This window comes from Anomaloglossus baeobatrachus, chromosome 7, assembly GCF_048569485.1.
Source record: "Anomaloglossus baeobatrachus isolate aAnoBae1 chromosome 7, aAnoBae1.hap1, whole genome shotgun sequence".
In the NCBI taxonomy this organism is placed as follows: Eukaryota; Metazoa; Chordata; class Amphibia; order Anura; family Aromobatidae; genus Anomaloglossus; species Anomaloglossus baeobatrachus.
The window spans coordinates 19414037-19435934 of record NC_134359.1 but is presented as its reverse complement, the minus strand read 5'-3'; the positions used below and the strand labels follow the sequence as shown (position 1 = coordinate 19435934).

General features: G+C 45.2%; 1 protein-coding gene across 2 annotated transcripts; it reads left to right on the top strand.

Annotated features, from left to right (window-relative positions):
• The first annotated feature begins 609 nt into the window (after positions 1–609).
• Positions 610–21003, top strand: DES (desmin). Of its 2 annotated transcripts, XM_075317102.1 has the most exons (10): positions 610–1233; positions 9545–9605; positions 9751–9846; positions 9932–10093; positions 10175–10300; positions 11961–12181; positions 12650–12693; positions 12803–12885; positions 19234–19266; positions 20557–21003. In XM_075317102.1, the coding sequence occupies exons 1-9, from the start codon at positions 701–703 to the stop codon at positions 19237–19239; spliced, it is 1332 nt and encodes a 443-aa protein (XP_075173217.1). In that variant the 5' UTR covers positions 610–700; the 3' UTR covers positions 19240–19266; positions 20557–21003. The 2 variants fall into 2 exon arrangements, with proteins under 2 accessions (XP_075173217.1, XP_075173216.1); XM_075317101.1 differs by lacking the exon at positions 19234–19266.
• The last annotated feature ends 895 nt before the right edge of the window (positions 21004–21898 follow it).

Below are 21898 nucleotides of genomic sequence, written 5' to 3'. Positions count from 1 at the left end.
GGTAAGACTGAATGTCCCTTATACAGCCATATGGAGGTCACCTTTTTGGGTCAGTATCGTGCCCCTCTGATGAATGCATTAGGCTCTGATAATTCAGTAAATTTATCATTTGTCACACATCACAACGTGTAAAAACGCCACCAATGGCGGAGGCGACCCCAGCTCTGCTACATCGGCTAGAATAATTTGCAGATATGGCATTTAGCTCCTTTGGCACAGAGCAGGCGGGGACACTCCAGATATTTACTCTGTTTCCAAAAACAGATACATTGTAACAGTAGAGACTTTGTTAACCCTTTCCAGGTCCACTACGAGTTCGAATGTTGGTTACATTTCTGTTAATAAAGTTGATCTGAAAGTTTGAAAAACCCGAAATTAGTTTTTTGGACGTCAGCTGTTTCCATTTCTCTGATTTTCATGTCACCCTTCCCTCGTCAGGGGCATGGGAAGACATTGCAGCTGTTCACAAGACAATCGGATATGAGCCTTACTTTCAGTGTGGAGTGGAATAAGGTGGTGGGTGGGTGTTAGGGGAAGAGGTGGGAGCGCTGGAGAGGGAGAGGAGGCGTCTCATGTCACTGGCCTGGGACGTACAGTACAAATAGACCCGTACTTTCGATCTTGACCACTTATCCCACTTCCATTCAGAGCCCGACCTCTCGGCTCACTGCATCAAAGCCACTGCAAGCCAACCGCCACCATGAGCCAGTCATACTCCTCCAGCCAACGGGTGTCTTCCTACCGCCGCACCTTCGGCGGGGCCTCTCCATCATTCTCCAGAGCCTCCTTTGGATCTAAAGCCGGATCCGCCAGCTCCCTCTCCTCCAGAGTCTACCAGGTGTCCCGCTCTTCCGCAGTCCCAAGTCTCTCCAGTTTCAAGTCCTCAAGGCTCGCCCCAGTAAGAGCAAGCTATGACGTCCTGGATTTCAGCCTGGCAGATGCCATGAACCAGGAGTTCCTCCAGACCCGAACCAATGAGAAGGTTGAGCTGCAGGAACTGAACGACAGGTTTGCCAATTACATTGAGAAGGTTCGGTACCTGGAGCAGCAGAACGCCATCCTGGTGGCCGAAGTCAACCGACTGAAAGGCAAAGAGCCAACGAGAATCAGCGAGCTGTACGAGGAGGAGATGAGAGAGCTGAGGCGCCAGGTGGACATCATTACTAGCCAGAGGTCACGGGTGGAGGTGGAGAGGGACAACCTGGCAGATGACCTGCAGAAACTAAAACAGAGGTGAGTGAGCGATCACAGGAGGAAGCCTCAATATAATAGGTGGATTGATGGATGGGTGGGCGGGTGGGCGAGTAAATGGATAGATGGGTGGATGGATAGGTGGGAGAGTGAATAGATGGATGGATCAATGGGTGGGAGAATGGATGGACAGATGGGTGGTTGGATGGATAGGTGGGAGAATGAATGAATTTATGGATGGATAGATAGCTGAGTGGACAGATAGCTGGCTGGATGGACAGATGAATGCACGGATGGTTGGATGAATGGACGAGTGGATGGTGGATGGATGGATGGATGGATAGGTGGATAGATAGATAGGTGGGAGTTTGACTAGATGGATGGATTGGTGGGTGGATGGATGGGTGGGAGATTGGATGGATGGGAGAGTGGATGGATAGATGGATGGTTAAATGCTTAGTTGGGAGTGTGAATGGATGGATGGGTGGGAAAGTAAATGGATGGACAGATGGGTGGATGGATGTACGTATGAGTGGATGGATAGCTGAGTGAACAGATGGCTGAATGTATGGATGGTTGGATCAATGGATAGGTAGAAGGAATAGATGGATGGATCGATGTGTGGCAGAATGGATGGATGGCAGAGTGGATGGAAAGATGGGTGGATAGATAGGTAGGGGCATGAATGGATGGACGGGTGGATGGATGGCTGAGCAGACAGATGACTGGCTGGATGGACAGATGAATGCACGCATGAATGGACGAGTGGATGGTGGATGGAAGGATGTATGTATGAACGGATGGATGAGGGAGTGTGTGTGTATGTGTGTGTGTGTGTGTGTGTGTGTGTGTATGGATGGATAAATGAATGGTGGATGAATTGATGGATGGATGAATGGGTGGATGGATGGAGGGTGGGTGAATGGATAAGTGGATGGATGAATTGATGGATGGTTGGAAGGACTGGTTGGATTGTGGGAGAATGGATGGATGGATGGATGGATGGATGGATTTGTGGGAGGGTGAGTGGGTGAATGAGTTGATGGAGGTATGGGTGGGTAGATTGATGGCTGGATATATTGATCCAAGTGGTGGTCTACTCTAAGCGTACAACATATTTTCTATTATTATGGTACATTTATAACTTGAAAACTTAAATAAAGAAAACATGAGGTTAATATTTCAGATGTAGCAGAGCTGAGTTTGCCATGAACTGATGTGAGCTTTGATGTAAGCTGTAGCTTCCACTTTTTCATTATCTTTAATGATTATGTTGTAGTGATATACTCGGCTCTGCTACATCTGTACAGAACGACCCAACATTCCATTTACATTTTGTCTTTTCTATTTATAGAATGATGGGAACAGGTTAACATTAGTTATTGGCTGTAACATACGCCATTGTCGCTATTTCGACTAAACTATCCATGAATCTGTGCGCCCCGGCTCCTCACCCCGCGCCTATAGTCCATATCTCTGTAGTCACCATATAAGGCCCTCACCCTTCCAGGAATGCGGGAGCGGATGCAGATATCGGTGTCAATGACTTCCTCGCCGTGCTCTTCATCCAGGGCTCTGACAGAGGGACTATTTCACATCTTGATCCCTCTGATGATCCGGCCATCCCATAATATATAACGATGTATGAATTGTATCAATAGAGTTATATCATAAGTTATTTTAATAGTTGATTAAGTTAAGCAAATACATATTTAATCTGAACAAGCAGAGCTGCAGTGTAAAGCATGGGGAAGAACGGCCAATAGGAAGCCTTTGGCTGTATGAGTAGCTTGATTCCTCTCTGATTGGCCTTAAGGGATCATCTGACCTCACCTAGATGAATCCTATAATATAAAGGTACTAAATGTGTCAAGAGACCCATAGATAATTCCCCCTGCCCCTGTTTAGCTAGTGAAGGTTTAAAGGAGCTTCATAAAGGAAGAGACTGAGACATTGAGGTATATGGGAGTTACATAAACATCCAAGTTATAGCTGAAAGTTGCCCACCATGATCTACTGTGTGTAGACCCCACAAACTAAGCGGTAGCAGAAGTATCGGGCAGCCAACTGCTTCTACTATAGACACAAAATGTACATTAATTTGAGCCAAAAGCAGGATAAATGCTCTTATATGTCACTAATATAAGAAGTATGGTCGCTGGAGATGAAAAATAAAGGGTTAACCAGGCAAATCTGGACAGTAGTGAATGACCCCCAAAGTCTTAAAATGATTTTCCACCTTAGTAATTGGATAATCATTGGGTGTTCTGACCAATAAGACAAGGAAAGTCGAACTCCTCTGTGCCCATTGGAATCTAATGGTGGCTACAAATGAGAAACTCGCTAATGAATGGGCAAACTCAGCTCTGCTGCATCTGACAGATTCACCGCTGAAGGGTCAGTCATGTCACATTGTACACGCACTTGACAATCACTATGTATTAAATACCACCACGTGTCGTCCGGAGAACAGCTGCTCGTTCCGGCCCGGTGCAGTATTTCATGTGATGACCCAAGGTCACATATACTGTACTTTGTCCTAGTAAAAGGGCAGGGTGACATTTATTCATCCATTATGACCTTTAAGTGGCATCTTCTTTAAAAAAAAAAAATAGACTAATGAATGTTTGACATTTTTTCCTGTATGATCCGGAGTGGACAAAGTCGGGCTCACGATCTGGCGGCGTCGGCTAGAAGGCAGTGTAAGGGAATAATCTGGCCAGCGGTCGCAATCTGGCTGATTTCTGGGGAGTCTGGAGCTGGACTGGGGGCAAATCGCCAATCACTGGTTCAGGCTTCATTAAAAATTTTGCAAAAATGTTACCCAAAATTTTCAACCTTTTAATTTAAAGGGATTGTCTACTATTTTTACATTGAGGGTCTGTCCTTAGGATGGGTCATCAATGTCTGATCGGCCAGGGTCTGACACCCGGCACCCTCACCGACCGGCTGTTCTCAGTGCCGGCAGCCGGTAATGCTCATTTCCGGAGGTGCCCAGGCAACTGATAGCGGCCGCGGCCGGGTACTGCACATCCGCCTCCCATTCAAATCAATAGGAGTAGAATGTGCAGTTCCGGGCCGCGGACGCTATCAGAAGATGAGGCAACTCTGGAACTGAGCATTTCTGGCTGTCAGCAGCTGGTCAGCGGGGGTTCCGGGTGTCGGACCCTGGCCGATCAGACATTGGTGACCTATCCTAAAGATACGCTATCAGGGTTAAAGTAGTGGACAACCCCTTTAACCCTAGAACGCGCAACCATAGAAACCTACCATAGAAAACAAGTAAGGCTAGGTTCACATTTCCGCCAAAATGTCACAATCCGCGGCTCTGTTAAACAACGGAATCCGTTTGGCGGATTCCGTTGTTTCCCATAGACTTGTATTAGTGGCGAATTGCGACTGATGACCTTGCGTTGCATCCGCTGTGCGGCGGTAGGTCGCTTTTGGACTGACCGCCGGGCGGAAACAACGCAGAATGTAACGTTTTTCTGGCCGTCAAAATTAAGGCCCGCGCAGGAATCCGTCGCAATCCATCACGCTTGTAATGTTTGTCTATGGTGCTGGATTCCGTCGTAATCCGTCTTACGACGGAATCCAGCGCTGGATTCCGTCATGCTCTACTGAGCATGCCCAGCATGTTTGGCACACCCACTGGGCTGTCCCAAACTGATCATGACTGATCCGTCAAAAAACGGACGCACAGCGAATGTAATGGACGTAACGGATCAGTTTTTTCACAGGATTCCTGTGAACGGAATCCTGTGAAAAACACATCCGCTGCGTCAGTTGACATCTAAAAAACGACGGATCCGTCGCTGACGGACCTGACGGATTTAAAACAACGGAAATGTGAACCTAGCCTAACCTAGCAGGCCTGCGAGGCCCCAGGTATGCATTCTAGGGTTAAATATACTACATTTGCAAACCTTGCTGGAAAGTACCTAAACTTCAACTCCCCAAATCTGTCCATACTTATAAGATGGATTTCCCATACAAATGCCTGAAACAAATGTTTCTATTAAAGGTAATCTGTCCGAAACATTTTCAGTAGGCAACCAGAGTGCAGGATTCGGCAGTTTGCGACAATTCCAACAATATCTGTTTTGTTGTAATTCGTTGCCTCATTTTGACTAAATATTTTTTTTTATCCATATATACGGTAAATTAGACTGCAAGTGCACTGGGTGTATATGATTGAACTAAAAGCTCTTGGCTCCCTCCACTGTTACATTCTTCATTGCGATGTGGCATCACCTCTGCCTCCAGGAGACATGTTGCCCTTGCTTGCGCCGCTCTTCTCTTACTTGGTGCATTCACAGTGTGAGGATTTTGGTAACACACAGCAAGTAAGGAGGGAAGTGAAAAGAAACCATGGACTGCAAGTGCATCAATATGCTCCCCAGTGCACTTGCAGTCTAATATGCATATTACTAACAGAGCAGTTTCGCCTCAATCTAGAAATAGAAAAAGAAATTATTGCACACTGCGATCTCCTGCCCGACCTAGTGAAAATGCTGCTGATAGGTTTGGAAATCATGTGACTGCAAAGACTAGTTACTTTTTTAAAGTTCTGCAACTTTTTCCTATTTTAGGCCTCATTTATTAACATTTAGTATTCAGGGAGCACTGGTATAAAATGTGCCAAATTCATTAAAAAGTGTGTGCCTCATTCATAACTTTTCATAACCAATTTGTCATGAACAGCCGGGGGAGTCACTCAGATATCTCGCAGCTGTTCGCTGATTTGTCACAAACACGACTACTCTCTAGCGCCCCCCCTTGTCGGCAGGCCACTTTTGGTACTGCAGGACAATGCATAAAATGAGGCTGCTGAGCTGATAATGCCAAATATTGGCGGTCTCACAGCAAGGGTAAATATATATATCACCGATTCCCACTAATGGAATATATATATACCTCGATACCCTTAATGATAGCACTCCAATAATTCTATGCAATAATAATGACGCTGCCACCACCGAACTTTTCACAGGCAGTCCGGGTACCCGTTACAGATAGCAAAAGGCCCTTCGGGTTTTTGGATTCGTATATAAAGCATGAGGAAAGAAACTGTTACATTTTATATATGTAATCCGAAAATAGGCAGTGTTTTAAAAAAAAATACAAGAATTTACAAAAGGGAACATTACAAATACAGTATAGACAGTTATATAAAAATAAAAGGTATAAACGTGAAACTTACTAAACTCGTACCATAGATGTGACGTCTGAATTTAGGGAGGGAAGGTCTCCAAGAGAAGAAGGTGGTAGAGAGACGGCCAGCATCACCACTTACTGATGTTCTCCAGCACTGACTCAGTACATGACTAAAAAGGTATCACAAGATTATATTTTTGTTCCTCTCACTGAGAACATTCAATAACTCATAACTTTGGCACGTCTTTCATCTGCTGTGTGCCATGGGCAGATAAGTACAGCTGATGTACATTTCTCTAGAGATGTATGCCGTTTTTATGGTGTAAATTATAACGGATATGTCAGATGCACTTAGCCACGTCCCGTCCTATCCAAGCTTTTGAAGAACTGAGCGAATCTGGCTGAAATTGGCATAAAAGTGACAAAACTCACAAAACTTCAAGGAATTTTTTGCCAGAATTGTGGAAAAAAAACCTGCTTGATAAATAAGGCTCTTTGTGTTTTCATTCCTCATCCTTGTCAGCATCTTTGTTTGCAGTCATTGAACACAAATTCACATGTGGAAAATCCATAGTGATGCTTCTTGGTGAGAGTTTGATACATTGTATCCAGTTGTTGCCAATGCTCTGGAATATAAACATTCCGCTCTGGAATATAAACATTCCGTTCTGTAGACTTGTACATTTTGCACTAAAACAATGTAACAAACTTTTAGAGCTGGAGAGAGAGAGAACTCACTGGATCGTACACTTGATACAATTGGATCAAACTCTTAAGGCCGCTTTACACGCTGCGACATCGCTCAACCGATCTCGTTGGGGTCACGGAATTTGTGACGCACATCCGGTCGCTTTAGCAATGTCGTAGCGTGTAAAGCGCCTTTATAGACAAGAGTCATCCAAACTCACCGATCTCCCAATATAAATGGAGACAGAGGATGATCATGGTACTGGGCCCTGTATGATGTTATACAATGAGTGAGCCGCTGTATATAGGCTGAAAGATATTAACAGTCTTGGGGCAGTTGACAAAATATGAAGGCAAATATTTGGGGGGTTTTTAAATTACAATAGGAGAGTTTTACATATTAATATAAATGGGAAAATTAGAATTATAATACACAACGGACTCTAAATATCCATCCACCTCGCTGTCTTCTGACCGCTTTTTCACCAAGACATCTGAGATTTAAGTCACATAAGACAGCCTGTTAAAGGGGCACTGACCTAGGGTCTCACCTTCATTGAGTATGTGAATTCATTGAGTATGATGTGAATTGAGTGAATACAAACTATTGCAACTTGTTATCAAATTAAAATTCTGGCACCACGACCAACACCCCAATTTCTACGCATAAGATCCTGTGGATCCATTGATATAGTGCGATAACAGGGGAATTTAAACGTACTGTCTCTTTAAAGCTTGGCAAAGGGTATTACCATTTCCTTCTCATTATACAGGACAGAGACAGGTCCCTTATGCCAGGATGAAGCAGAGCAGACAGTGGAAGCTCGGGGTGTGTCCCTATATGGCGAGCAGACGATAATTTCACAGAAGGAATATACAGCGAGCTGTGGCACATGAGCTCATACCCATTCCTAAAATAAGAGGAGTAGTGGCTACAATGGCCTTAATAGGAGTGGGGAGGTGGGCATCCAGCTGATATATTCATGTTCTTCTGTATTTGGCAAATACCCGCCCTGGAATCAATGCCTTCCGTTACATCACAATTACATAGCACTATGTACACTACCAACTACCGTCTATGGGTTATAAATGTTAGTTAGGTGGAGGTCTGACCACTGGGACATCCACTGACGTCAAAGTGGGAACCTTACACCCCCCAGTCACAAGACTATGGAGAGTAGTTTATTTATTTAATCACTTATAAGGTGCCATTAATTCCACAGCACTTTACAGACATCAGTGTCCCCATTGGGGCTCACAATCTGAATTTCCTATCAGTAGGTCTGGAGTGTGGGAGAACCCGGAGGAAACCCACCAAACACTTGGAGAACATACAAACTCTTTAAAGATGTTCTCTTTGGTGGGATTTGAAGCCAGGACCCCAGCGCTGCAAAGCAAATGTGTTAACCACTGAGCCGCCATACAGTGCTCACCACTGAGCCACCGTACAGTGCTAACCACTGAACCATCTTAGTGTTATCCAGTGAGCCACCATACAATGCTAACCACTGAGCCACCGTACAGTGCAAACCATTGAGCCACCATACAGTACAAACCACTGAGCCACTGTACAGTGCAAACCATTGAGCCACCATACTGTACAAACCACTGAGCCACTGTACAGCGCTGCGGAATATGTTGGCGCTATAGAAATAAAACTTATTATTACAGTGCTAACCACTGAGCCACTCTACAGTGCTCACCACTGAGCCACCATACAGTGCTCACCACTGAGCCACCATATAGTTCTAACCACTGAGCTACCATACAATGCTCATCACTGTGCCACCATACAATGCAGATCACTGAGCCACCAAATAGTGCTCCCCACTGAGCCACCATACAATGCTAACCACTGAGTCACCGTGCTGCTTGAATGGCTCAGCAACTGAGCACTGACCTTAAGCCTATGGCACTCATGGAAACAGTCTATCTTTCTATATCTATATATCTATCTCTATCTGTCTGTCTATCTATCTATATCTATCCCTCTATCTATCTATCTATCTATCCCTCTATCTATCTATCTATCTATCTATCCCTCTATCTATCTATCTATCCCTCTATCTATCTATCTATCTATCTATCTATCTATCCCTCTATCTATCTATCTATCCCTCTATCTATCTCTCTATCTATCTATCTATCCCTCTATCTATCTATCTATCCCTCTATCTATCTATCTATCTATCTATCTATCTATCTATCTATCTATCTATCTATCTATCTATCCCTCTATCTATCTATCTATCCCTCTATCTATCTATCTATCTCTCTATCTATCTATCTATCTATCCCTCTATCTATCTATCTATCCCTCTATCTATCTATCTATCTATCTATCTATCCCTCTATCTATCTATCTATCCCTCTATCTATCTATCTATCTATCTGTCCCTCTATCTATCTTGTCCCTTGATCTCATGCTTCGTATGTCACTCAGATCCCAGTATGAAGATGACTGATTTATCATCCCAGTCACCGGCGCCTTCTGCTCCGTGTTTTTCAGGCTGCAAGAGGAGATCCAGCTTAAGGAAGATGCCGAAAATAACCTGTCCGCCTTCAGATCTGTAAGTTGTATGTGATTAACCCTCCGCTCTCTTCTGTGACGTGGCCTCAGATAATTCACTTCTCTACCCCTAATCTCTCTACTTTTGTAAATCATTTTATTAATTTTTCTCTTCTAATTAGATTTTTTTTCTTCTACGTCTTTAGGATGTGGATGCAGCCACCCTGGCCAGGATTGATCTGGAGAGGAGGATTGAATCTTTGCAGGAAGAGATCGCTTTCCTCAAGAAGATTCACGAGGAGGTAAGTCAAGAAGTGGACTCCATGACTCCAAGATAGTTCTTTCTCCAGTCTCCGTCAATAAGAAGGCTCCATTGTATCTTCTCAGGAACTTCGGGAGCTCCAGGCACAGCTACAAGAGCAGCAGGTGCAGGTGGAGATGGACGTTTCCAAACCAGACTTGACCGCAGCGCTCCGAGACATCCGGGCCCAGTATGAGAACATTGCTGCCAAGAACGTGTCAGAGGCTGAAGAATGGTACAAGTCCAAGGTAATGTCCATGAAGATCTAGGTGTTAATCCAGACAATGGCACCGGTTGATCCTTCACCATAGATATATTTCTTCCTTCAGGTTTCTGACCTCAACCAGACCGCGCAGAAGAATAATGATGCCCTTCGCCAGTCCAAACAGGAGCTGATGGAATATCGTCACCAGATCCAGTCCTACACCTGCGAGATTGATGCCCTCAAAGGAACCGTAAGTTTCACACTGAAGTATCAAAGCGTGCAAGAAACTATTTACAAACCTTGCCCTCCTTAGCTCCTGAAAAGATAGTGGTGCCTTCAACATGTCACTATGTCCTTACTAGATCTAGAGAGTTTGCTTAAATTTGTACTAAAATTACTGTAAACTTGGCCGGTGCGGTGGATTAGCTTCAGATCATCTCTGGAATTTTGGCCAATAATCTCATGTCCCGTGACTCTCAATGTTTTTTAGAATGATTCTCTGATGCCCGAGATGCGAGATCTGGAAGAAAGATTAGGAGTCACCGCATTGCCCCCCACTCCTCCTCCCTAGGAGTCACCGCATTGCCCCCCACTCCTCCTCCCTAGGAGTCACCGCATTGCCCCCCCACTCCTCCTCCCTAGGAGTCACCGCATTGCCCCCCCACTCCTCCTCCCTAGGAGTCACCGCATTGCCCCCCACTCCTCCTCCCTAGGAGTCACCGCATTGCCCCCCCACTCCTCCTGCCTAGGAGTCACCGCATTGCCCCCCCACTCCTCCTCCCTAGGAGTCACCGCATTGCCCCCCCACACCTCCTCCCTAGGATTCACCGCATTGCCCCCCACTCCTCTTCCCTAAGAGTCACCGCATTGCCCCCCACTCCTCCTCCCTAAGAGTCACCGCATTGCCCCCCACTCCTCCTCCCTAAGAGTCACCGCATTGCCCCCCACTCCTCCTCCCTAGGAGTCACCGCATTGCCCCCCCACTCCTCCTCCCTAGGAGTCACCGCATTGCCCCCCACTCCTCCTCCCTAGGAGTCACCGCATTGCCCCCCACTCCTCCTCCCTAGGAGTCACCGCATTGCCCCCCTCACTCCCCCTCCCTAGGAGTCACCGCATTGCCCCCCTCACTCCCCCTCCCTAGGAGTCACCGCAATGCCCCCCACTCCTCCTCCCTAGGAGTCACCGCATTGCCCCCCTCACTCCCCCTCCCTAGGAGTCACCGCATTGCCCCCCACTCCTCCTCCCTAGGAGTCACCGCGTTGCCCCCCACTCCTCCTCCCTAGGAGTCACCGCATTGCCCCCCACTCCTCCTCCCTAGGAGTCACCGCATTGCCCCCCACTCCTCCTCCCTAGGAGTCACCGCATTGCCCCCCACTCCTCCTCCCTAGGAGTCACCGCATTGCCCCCCACTCCTCCTCCCTAGGAGTCACCGCATTGCCCCCCACTCCTCCTCCCTAGGAGTCACCGCATTGCCCCCCACTCCTCCTCCCTAGGAGTCACCGCATTGCCCCCCACTCCTCCTCCCTAGGAGTCACCGCATTGCCCCCCACTCCTCCTCCCTAGGAGTCACCGCATTGCCCCCCACTCCTCTTCCTCCCTAGGAGTCACTGCATTGCCCCCCACTCCTCCTTCCTAGGAGTCACCGCATTGCCCCCCACTCCTCCTCCTCCCTAGGAGTCACTGCATTGCCCCCCACTCCTCCTCCCTAGGAGTCACCACATTACCCCCCACTCCTCCTGCCTAGGAGTCACCGCATTGCCCCCCACTCCTCCTCCCTAGGAGTCACCACATTGCCCCCCACTCCTCCTCCTCCCTAGGAGTCACTGCATTGCCCCCCACTCCTCCTCCCTAGGAGTCACCACATTACCCCCCACTCCTCACTAGGAGTCACCACATTGATGTTTTTTCAGAATGATTCCCTGATGCGCCAGATGCGAGATCTGGAGGAAAGATTTGCCGGAGAGGCAGCTGGATACCAAGACAGCATTAGCCGGCTAGAGGAAGAAATCCGTAACCTGAAAGATGAAATGGCAAGACACCTCCGAGAGTACCAGGATCTGCTGAATGTCAAGATGGCATTGGACGTGGAGATAGCCACATACCGCAAACTGCTGGAAGGAGAGGAGAGCAGGTGAGGAGCTCCACTGATAATGACACCGATGGCCACTTATCCAAAGAACCAAACTTGTGGTGTCTGTAGATATTCAATGGCTTTATTCCATTTTTCCTTTTTTTGGCAAAATGTGGAGAACTTCAATCTCCATATTCAGGGACCATTTAAATATCTTTACACCCCTGATATTGTACATAATTTTGTCTACATTACTGGTTTACTTGTCGGCCATATTTAACACAATTTATATGAAATTGAAATAGTATTTATTCTAAAGACCACTAATAAATCAAATCATCTGAAAAAGACTGATTAATTCTAAGTATTTAATATCCAATATATATATATATATATATATATATATATATATATATATATATACTTTTTAGATATTTCAGTATTGTAGTGATGTGATGAGGAATGATTCTTAATCCCAGGTTTTAAGATAAGATTTTTTTAATAACTTGATGATATTTGGTATTTTAGGATCACTCTCCCCATCCAGACGTACTCAGCGCTGAGCTTCAGAGGTGAGGATTATGTACAATGTATCTGGTTTGTTATATGTATGAATGGAAGAATCATTAGGATCTCCGTCCAGCGATTTTTATTAGTGACATTGCCTCCTTTTTCCTGCAGAGACCAGTCCAGAGCAGAGATCATCTGAAGTCCACACCAAGAAAACCGTCATGATCAAAACTATCGAGACCCGAGATGGAGAGGTGAGAACACGATGACCAGGGCAGGGAAAAGTGACTGATAATCCCATATGAGAACGCAACAATGTATCACTCTGTGTGGCTAGAAATGAACCAGTGTCCTGTCCTGTTTTCATACCAAAAAACTACCCATATCCCTTCATTATAACCTACATGATCCAAAAACTGTACATACCACTCCATCCATCATAACCCATATGATTCCAAAACTGTACATACCACACCATCGATCATAATCCATATGATCCAAAAACTGTGCATAGCACCCATATCACTCCATCCATTATAAACCAAATGATCCAAAACCTGTGCATATCACCCATATCACTCCATCCAACATAACCCATATGATCCAAAAACTGTGCATATCACCCATATCACTTCATCTATAACCCATATGATCCAAAAACTGTGCATATCATCCATATCACTTCATCTATAACCCATATGATCCAAAAACTGTGCATATCATCCATATCACTTCATCCATCATAACCCATATGGTCCAAAAACTGTGCACATATCATCCATATCACTTCATCCATCATAATCCATATGATCAAAAAACTGTGCATATCATCCATATCACTCCATCCATTATAACCCATATGGTCCAAAAACTGTGCATATCACCCATATTACTTCATTCATCATAACCCATATGATCCAAAAACTGTGCATATCACCCATATCACTTCATCCATCATAACCCATATTATCCAAAAACTGTGCACATATTATCCATATCACTTCATCCATCATAACCCATATGATCCAAAAACTGTGCATATCATCCATATCACTTCATCCATTATAACCCATATGATCCAAAAACTGCCCCATCACATAACTATGGGAAGTAATAGACAATCTACACAACTTCATACATACAACGCGTGCCCAAAATAATTGCCCCGTTAACAAATGCCTCTACCTTACAGAACATTTAGCCAGAAATCTCCTCGATTTCCAACAGAAGCTGCAACTCTTCACACAATAATTTATAGCATTTTGTCTCCAGCATTAATTTATTTTCCAAAACTACTTTTGGAAACTTGGCAGCAACTTCACCTTGTAATTCCTGCCGCTTGGACGCAATGCCTCATCGTCAGCCAAGAAAGGAATGGAATGGGAGTTGCGTGCCTGCGATCTTGAAACCACTTTCGAGAAAGTATCTTAGTGATATATGTGAATTATTATTCCTATCATGAAGATCAGAACAATGCTACCTGGAAACCTTCATGACATGAAATATGGGCATATGGAAGGGTCACAGAAAACTCCTCTATAATGGGGACATTGATCAAACTGCGCCAGGGAATTGTAACTCTTTTACCTGATTGGTCTTATGGATATCTGCCATATTACCTTTAAAATGTCACGTTATTAATAATAAGTTCTCTACTTTCCTATATTTCTTTTTTTATTCCACTGATTGCCCTTGAAGGCAGCAAATATAGGTCATTTGGAGTGAGAGGTACTCTTTGTAGCCACTTTGTGGCTAAGCGGTAGAAATCCTAAATTGAGAACCCCTTCTAATTTCATAGAATACCCTAAGGCTATGTGCGCACTAGAAATGTGAAGTTTCTCAAGAAAATTTCTTGAGAAACTTCTGCCAGTGAAAGATTTCCGGACCTGCGGAAAAAATCCGCACCAAATCCGCATGCGTTTTTGCCGCGGATTTGCCGCGAATTTGCCGCGAATTTGCCGCGGATTTACCGCGGATTTACCGCAGGTTTGTCCCTGCAATAAATAATAAAGATAATCGATAGACAGATAATGGATAGAGGGAAAGATGGATAGATGAATAGATAGATAGATAGAGGGATAGATAGATGAATAGATAGATAGATAGAGGGATAGATAGATAGATGAATAGATAGATAGATAGAGGGATAGATAGATAGATAGATAGATAGATAGAGGGATAGATAGATAGATAGAGGGATAGATAGATAGATAGATAGAGGGATAGATAGATAGATAGATAGATAGATAGATAGAGGGATAGATAGATAGATAGATAGATAGATAGAGGGATAGATAGAGGGATAGATAGATAGATACATAGATAGATAGATAGATAGATGAGAAAAACCTATATAATGTTCCACCTCCCTGCATTTTCTAAGCTGGCACCCTTTAGTGACTTTCATGTGGCACTTAGGCTACTTTCACACCTCCGGTTTTTGCTATGCGGCACAATCCGGCACTTTGCATGAAAATCGCAACCGGTTTTTTTTGCTGCCGGTTGCGATTTTCCTGCATAGACTTTAATTAGTGCCGCATGGCCTTGCGTTCCGTCCGTTTTTTGCTGCATGCGGCAGATGTAGCCGATGCGGCGGCCGGATGGAACGTTGCCTGGCACGTTTTTTCGTGCGGCAAAAAAAACTGCATCGCGCCGCATTCGGCCGATGCGGCACATTTTTCAATACATGCCTATGGCGGCCGGATGCGGCGCGATGCGGCAATAACCGCATCCGGCCGCCGCATGCGGTTTTTGCCACTGCGCATGCTCAGTAGCATGCCGCAAGCGGCAAAAACCGGACTGGCCGCAAAGGAAAAACCTATGCAAAGGATGCGGTGTTTTCACCGCATCCGTTGCATAGCTTGCACAGCCGGATTGAGCCGCAGAGCTCAAGCCGGATGTGTGAAAGTAGCCTAAAGGGTGCTTAGCCTTGTATTTAGCCATAAAATAAATAAATAATTAAAAAAAAATGACGTGAGGTCCCCCCATTTTTTGTAGCCAGCTAGGGTAAAGCAGACGGCTGCAGCCTGCAGACCACCGCTGGCAGCTTCACCTTGGCTGATAATCCAAAACAGTGGGCACCCCACGCTGTTATTTTAAATTATATAAATAATTTAAAACAAAAAACGTGGGGTCCCCCCCATATTGGATCACCAGCCAAGGTAAAGCGGACAGCTGGGGTCTGATATTCTCAGACTAGGGAGGTCCACTGTTATTGGACACTCCCCAGCCTAAAAATAGCAGGCCGCAGCCGCCCCAGAAGTGGCGCATCCATTAGACGTGCCAATCCTGGCGCTTTGCCCCAGCTCATCCCGCGCCCTGGTGCGTTGGCAAACGGGGTAATATATGGGGTTGATGCCAGATGTGTAATGTCACCTGGCATCAAGCCCTGGGGTTGGTGAGGTCAGGCGTCTATCAGATACCCGACATCACCAACCCAGTCAGTAATAATTAAAAAATAGACAACAAAAAAAGTTTTATTTGAAAAAACACTCCCCAAAACATTCCCTCTTTAACCAATTTATTGAAAAGAGAACAATCAATTCCACGTCCGGCGTAATCCAATAAGGGGGGGGGGGGGCACGGCGATCCATACCATAGTCGCTGTCCCAGTCAATGAAAAACAGAATGTTCCCCATTGGCTGGGAGAGCAATGCAGTGACCTGAGCTAACATCAATAGGTCAGCTCAGGTCACTGCAGGGGATGACGAGCGCTGCCATCAGGAGCATAGATGAGATCATTACCTTCTGTGATCATCTCCTGTACTGCTGACGTCAGCGCTGTCACTGACTTATCGCGAGAGCCCGTGACGTCACCGCTAGTGACAGTCTCGGGCCGCTCGCGAGTCGGCCCTAGACAGCAGTGACAGCGCTGACGTCAGGAGGCAGGAGATCGTCACAGCAGGTAATGATCTCACCTCCTGACAGCAGCGATCGTCATCCCCGCGGCTCCCAGCACTGCAGGATGTCCGTGTCTGCCTGCGCTGCAGCGTGACAGGCTGCTGACACTGCGGGCAGACACTGACACCCTGCAGTGCAGGCAGCCGCGAGGCCGGAGCAGGACACACACTGCACAGACACCTGGAGGTCGCACGGAAGTGCTTCTGTGCGGCGTCCAGGGAGTGCGACGTGTGTTTCCTCTGCTCCTCTTCCTGGCATAATGACATCGCTTCCTGCAAAACCGCAGGCAGCGATGGGCATTACCGCAGGTAAATCGCGGCTATTCCGGTGGTATACCGCACATCATTGCTACCTGCGGAATACCCCCGGAATACCGCAGGTACCTGCGGAAATTAATGGACATGCACATTTTCTCAAGAAAGTTTCTCGAGAAAATTTTCTCAAGAAATTTTCTTGAGAAAAATCCGCACAGTGCGCACAGCTATTTTTTTTTCTCATTGAATTTCATGGGAAATGTCTGCACAAAGATTGCAGACATTTCTCAAGAAATTTCCGGGGCAAATCCGCGGGTAAATCCGCGGGAAAAACGGTCTAGTGCGCACATAGCCTAATGTTTTTTTTAATCCCCTTTAAGAGTACGGTATCTTCAGTTCACTTGTAACTCAATAGTGAACATTGTCCCATTAATAGTAATCATATATTGTATCCTATTTGCTACTTTCTGTATCTCTCACTTCACCAGATTTTTCAAGTTTGAATCCACAATTATTTGCTAAGGTCTAAAGTTGGACCTTGTGTTGAGTCACTCACGTCAGCTCAGTTACATGGTCTCATCCTGCTTTTTATAGTCACTGCTGAATTTACACCGAGACACACGAAAGGGCTTCAAACACTCCACCACAACGGTCTCTGACATGGAGAGAATACAACAGCTGTTCCCTAAGAGTTTCTAAAAGTAAAGACACAACAGCTGCACTCTAGTATGAGATAGACATTTACAACAGGGGATGAAATATGTAATGTGCGTCCGCGTCGAAAAGAGTCAGCCTGCCACATGGCATCATATGGAAAAGGCACAAAGTAATAGCTGAAAACTGCTATATATTCTATGATGACTTTAAGGGGACCGCCATGGGGTCATAGCAAGCCCAAACTCTAGTTTGCTCCATACTCCTTGCTTCATTTGGAGACTCTCTTTCTTAAATAACTGTAATATGAGCAAAACAAATTCGGGGCTATAATGCCCTCCTGTCCTAGAAACAGGGAATGAAACAGGTGACACATGTTGGAGCTCGGTTAGTGTAGCCTCATTTAACTAAATGATTTGTATATTTTGCTATCTGTTCTTTAAGTAATATATACACGCAATGGCATCATATGGAAAAGGCACAAAGTAAAAGCTGAAATTTCACACTAAGACTGCTATGAATTCCATGATGACTTTAGGGGGACCGCCATGGGTCATAGAAAGCCCAAATCCTAGTTTTCTCCATACTCCTTGCTTAATTTGGAGACTCTCTTTCTCCAATCACTGTAATGTTATCAAACACAGTTGGGGACTATAATCCCCTCATGTCCTATAAACAGGGAATGACACAGGTGACAAAAGTCTGAGCTCGGTTGGTGTAGATTTGTATATCTTGCTATCTGTCCTTTAAGTAATATATACACGCAATGGCATCATATGGAAAATGCACAAAGTAAAAGCTGAAATATCACATTAGGACTGCTATGGATTCTATGCTAAGCTTAGGGGGACTGCCATGGGGTCATAGCATGCCCATACTCCTTGCTTCAATTGGAGACTCTTTCTCCAATCACTGTAATGTTAGCAAATACAGTTTGGGGCTATAATGCCCTCCTGTCCTAGAAACAGGGAATGAAACAGGTTACACCAACGGAGCTCAGACTTGTGTTAACTCACTTAACTAGATGATTTGTATATCTTGCTATCTGTTCTTTAAGAAATATATTTACACAATGTCACACCCTACTTGGCACTATGTAAGCTATCATATAGTGTCTCTATGTACTAGTACAATAACATATAGATAAGTACAATATGGATGTGTAATGTGGCCATATTAATGCACCTCATAAACTATATCTCAATTTAACTAGGGCTGCTAATGGCTGTATTACAATCTGAATGGGACCGCAATGGGTTCAAACTGAACCCCAATTTTAGTTTGCTCTGTACTCGTTCCTTCAGATTGAAGACATTCTTTTCCACATTCAGTGTAATGTTTACAAAGTTGTGGGGTCATAATACCCTGCTCTCCTACATACAGGTCCAAAGAAACAGATGACACAAGTATGTTTCCAGGATACATGAGTGAGGTGGTGAGGAACTCGTATAACAAGATGATCTGTATCTTTTAATACTGGATCCTTAGACACCTAATAGCACAAGCCATTAAGATATTGTGTGTTGCCATATTGTGCATTAATGACTGCTACAATTGTACATGATTACTCCGTGCAACATGGAGTTGTACTGTGGCCATATATATATATATATATATATATATATATATATATACACATTTTTTTCACTCTACGTCATTTATTGGGCATGGAAATGGAGGAGCAATCAGTATGGTATAATAAAGTTCTCTTTCTCGCATTGGTCTAATATCTCTATCCTGAAGCATTGCAGAGACGTTAGTAATACACACATATACTTCTCATTGCCCCAGCAGAACTGAGCACCTTACGGTTCCTCTGGAGCACTGGTAAGTCACACTTGGGCACTTTCCTCTTCTTGCCTTCACTTTTTTGACCACATCACGCTTCAATTGTCACTGATTAGCGATTCTATGCAATGTTCACCACCTTCCACCATGTATGTACTGTACTATTGTAGGTCACTGTGCATCGCCATTCCTAACCCTTCAACTATGCATTGCTCCTTTATAGCTGTTATTTATGTTCTATTTTGCTATCTGGTCAGACTCTCGGTAGATGACCATGGTGTCATGATCTATGCCTTGCTCGGCCACCGCTGAGCCATGGCCGGTATTCCATCTCAGGGTCAGGTCGTGAGGGGTTAATTTCTTCCTGCCTCGTTCCGGATGTCAGGCCACTATATCCTGGCACCGTGCCTATGGTGCAGTGCCAGTGATAGTTCCTGCTTTGCAGCGTGCATGACTGGCTCCCGTGAGTGACCTGATTTACCCTGCCTCCCAGCTACCTTGTTCTGACCCATGCCCTCCTCCGTTCGTCTCTTTGTCCCGTTCTCTAACTACCCGGTCCTGTCAGACTGTTCTTCCAGCTCCGTCTGCCTTATCCTGGTCCTGACCTGTGTCCCCTCTACCATTGTATGTTACCTGGACTCCCTGGAATCTGACCTGAATCCTTGTTCCTGACTTCAGCTCCGTCTCTCCCTCGGCTGTATAAGTGACTTCCTGGCTACCGACCCTCGGCTATCACCTGACCATGATTTGATTATCCTTGTACTACTGACGAGACCTCCTGTTGCAGACCCGGCCTGCTGACTACTCTACTGCCCTCTTGTGGGTTGCCTGCTTATTGTACTCTGAAGCTACTCTGCTTGTAGCTTCAGTGTCTCTCACAGTACAGCGTCACACGTGGACCAATGATGCATGAGGCAGTTTAATGCTGGACAGGGGTGTTCCATAGTTTATTGGGATATCACATAACACCAGGGTCTGACAGACCCACCGGAGGTTCCTTGGATGGGATTTTCTGCTGTGGACAATCCATTTTTGGTACAAGGGTCCCATCAACTGATCACAGGGTATCGTACTATAACTTCCCCAGGGATCAGTAGTAATCGTCCATTATCTCCTGCAGTGCCACCACTGGTGGAAAAAGGCATTACACTGTTCTCATTGAAATCACCAGACTGTCTTAGTAATGTTAGGACTTGTTGGGTCCTCCCAAACAATAGACATTCTAGATGAGACTAATAAAAGGGGGTCCTGAACTAGGACACCCCACTAATATCTTAGAGCTCCTTACGCTCCCTGTGGCAATACTGACCTGTCCCTTTGCATCTGCAGATTGTCAGTGAGGCTTCCCAGCAGCATCAAGAGGTCCTGTGATCGGACACCTGAAGATGGACACCCCAGAGGAATGACCACAGAGCACAGCCTGAGCGTAACCCTGCTGGACCTAGGCCATCTCATGCTGTATCCTCACCACACATCTCCACTACACTGTCACTGCTTCTCCCCCAAAACCATGGACTGCCCGGGGGCCCAAGTGTGTTTAGGCCACCCCTTCCTCCCCCTCCTGGAGAACAAGTTATGGAGGTTTCTCATCATTTCAAGAGAAATAAAGTAACCAACACTTTCACAAACCATGGCATTCCCATTAATTTCCCAGGGAACACAACCACCATGATCCTGTCTGTGCTAATCCCAATGATGGACCCCCCAATAATTGCCCCTCACCCTGTCATTTGTGGAGTCACATCACCCTACAACTATAAATTCTAAACCTGTTTAGTTTTTTGCAATTATGAGTCCTTTTTCCATTTTAATATTTCTCGGTCCTAGGAAGATTCTTCCATTTGGCTATTAGTTAATAAACAACAATCTGCAATCGGGTGCTTCCGGGTGTCGGGATACTACAAGTCCCAGGAAGTTGTAGAATACTATGGCATGCTGAGACTTGTAGTATCCCAACAGCTGGAGAGACAATGATATTATAGCATCCTATTTGCCCCAAGGTGCAGATGCAGCAGCTAGTTGCACCCCAGCGTCTGAGGGCATGAAGGCCGTTTTGCTACATGAGGAATCACCAGTGTTACAAATGCCACATGGAGGATGGGGGGATGTTACAGATTTTGCATTTGGAGCCCAAAACATTCAGTTATTCCTATGAACCCTCAAGAAAAAAATACATTTTTATAGCTCCTCCTAGTGGCTGGTCACATGTACTGCACCTTTTTTTTTCCTGCAAAAAATATTTGCTAGTTTCTATTATAAAATAAAATATTTGCAAGTGCACGGACATAAAGATGGAGAATGTTAAGCTATGTACAGTAAATTAAATACATCTCATATACACTGTTACAATATATAGTTGTCCTAACACTGTATCCAGTACATAAAGCGATTAATGAATGTGACTGGTAATACCGAAGTCTGCAGAGACGAGGAATGTGGATGGAGAAGAACGCCATCTCTACTACTCTACATCTCTGGTCTCCAACCTGCGGATCTGTGCAGAAACTACAACTCCTACTATGGCAGGCCATCAGGGCATGCTGGGACGTGTAGTTCCAAATCAGCCAGAGAGCAACAGGTTGGAGATTACCCGTCGAGATCAATGAGATATATGCTGAGAGCAGTAGTCCCACCACAACTGAGACTGCAAATCTTGATTTGTTAAAGAAAA

What these genes read in the sequence shown, in the direction of transcription:
- DES (XM_075317101.1), top strand. Translation starts at nt 701, where the DNA reads ATGAGCCAGTCATACTCCTCCAGCCAACGGGTGTCTTCCTACCGCCGC. An exon ending in CTCAGCGCTGAGCTTCAGAG is followed by an intron (nt 12,694 to 12,802) that starts GTGAGGATTATG and finishes TTTTTCCTGCAG; the next exon opens with AGACCAGTCCAGAGCAGAGA. An exon ending in TCGAGACCCGAGATGGAGAG is followed by an intron (nt 12,886 to 20,556) that starts GTGAGAACACGA and finishes TTGCATCTGCAG; the next exon opens with ATTGTCAGTGAGGCTTCCCA.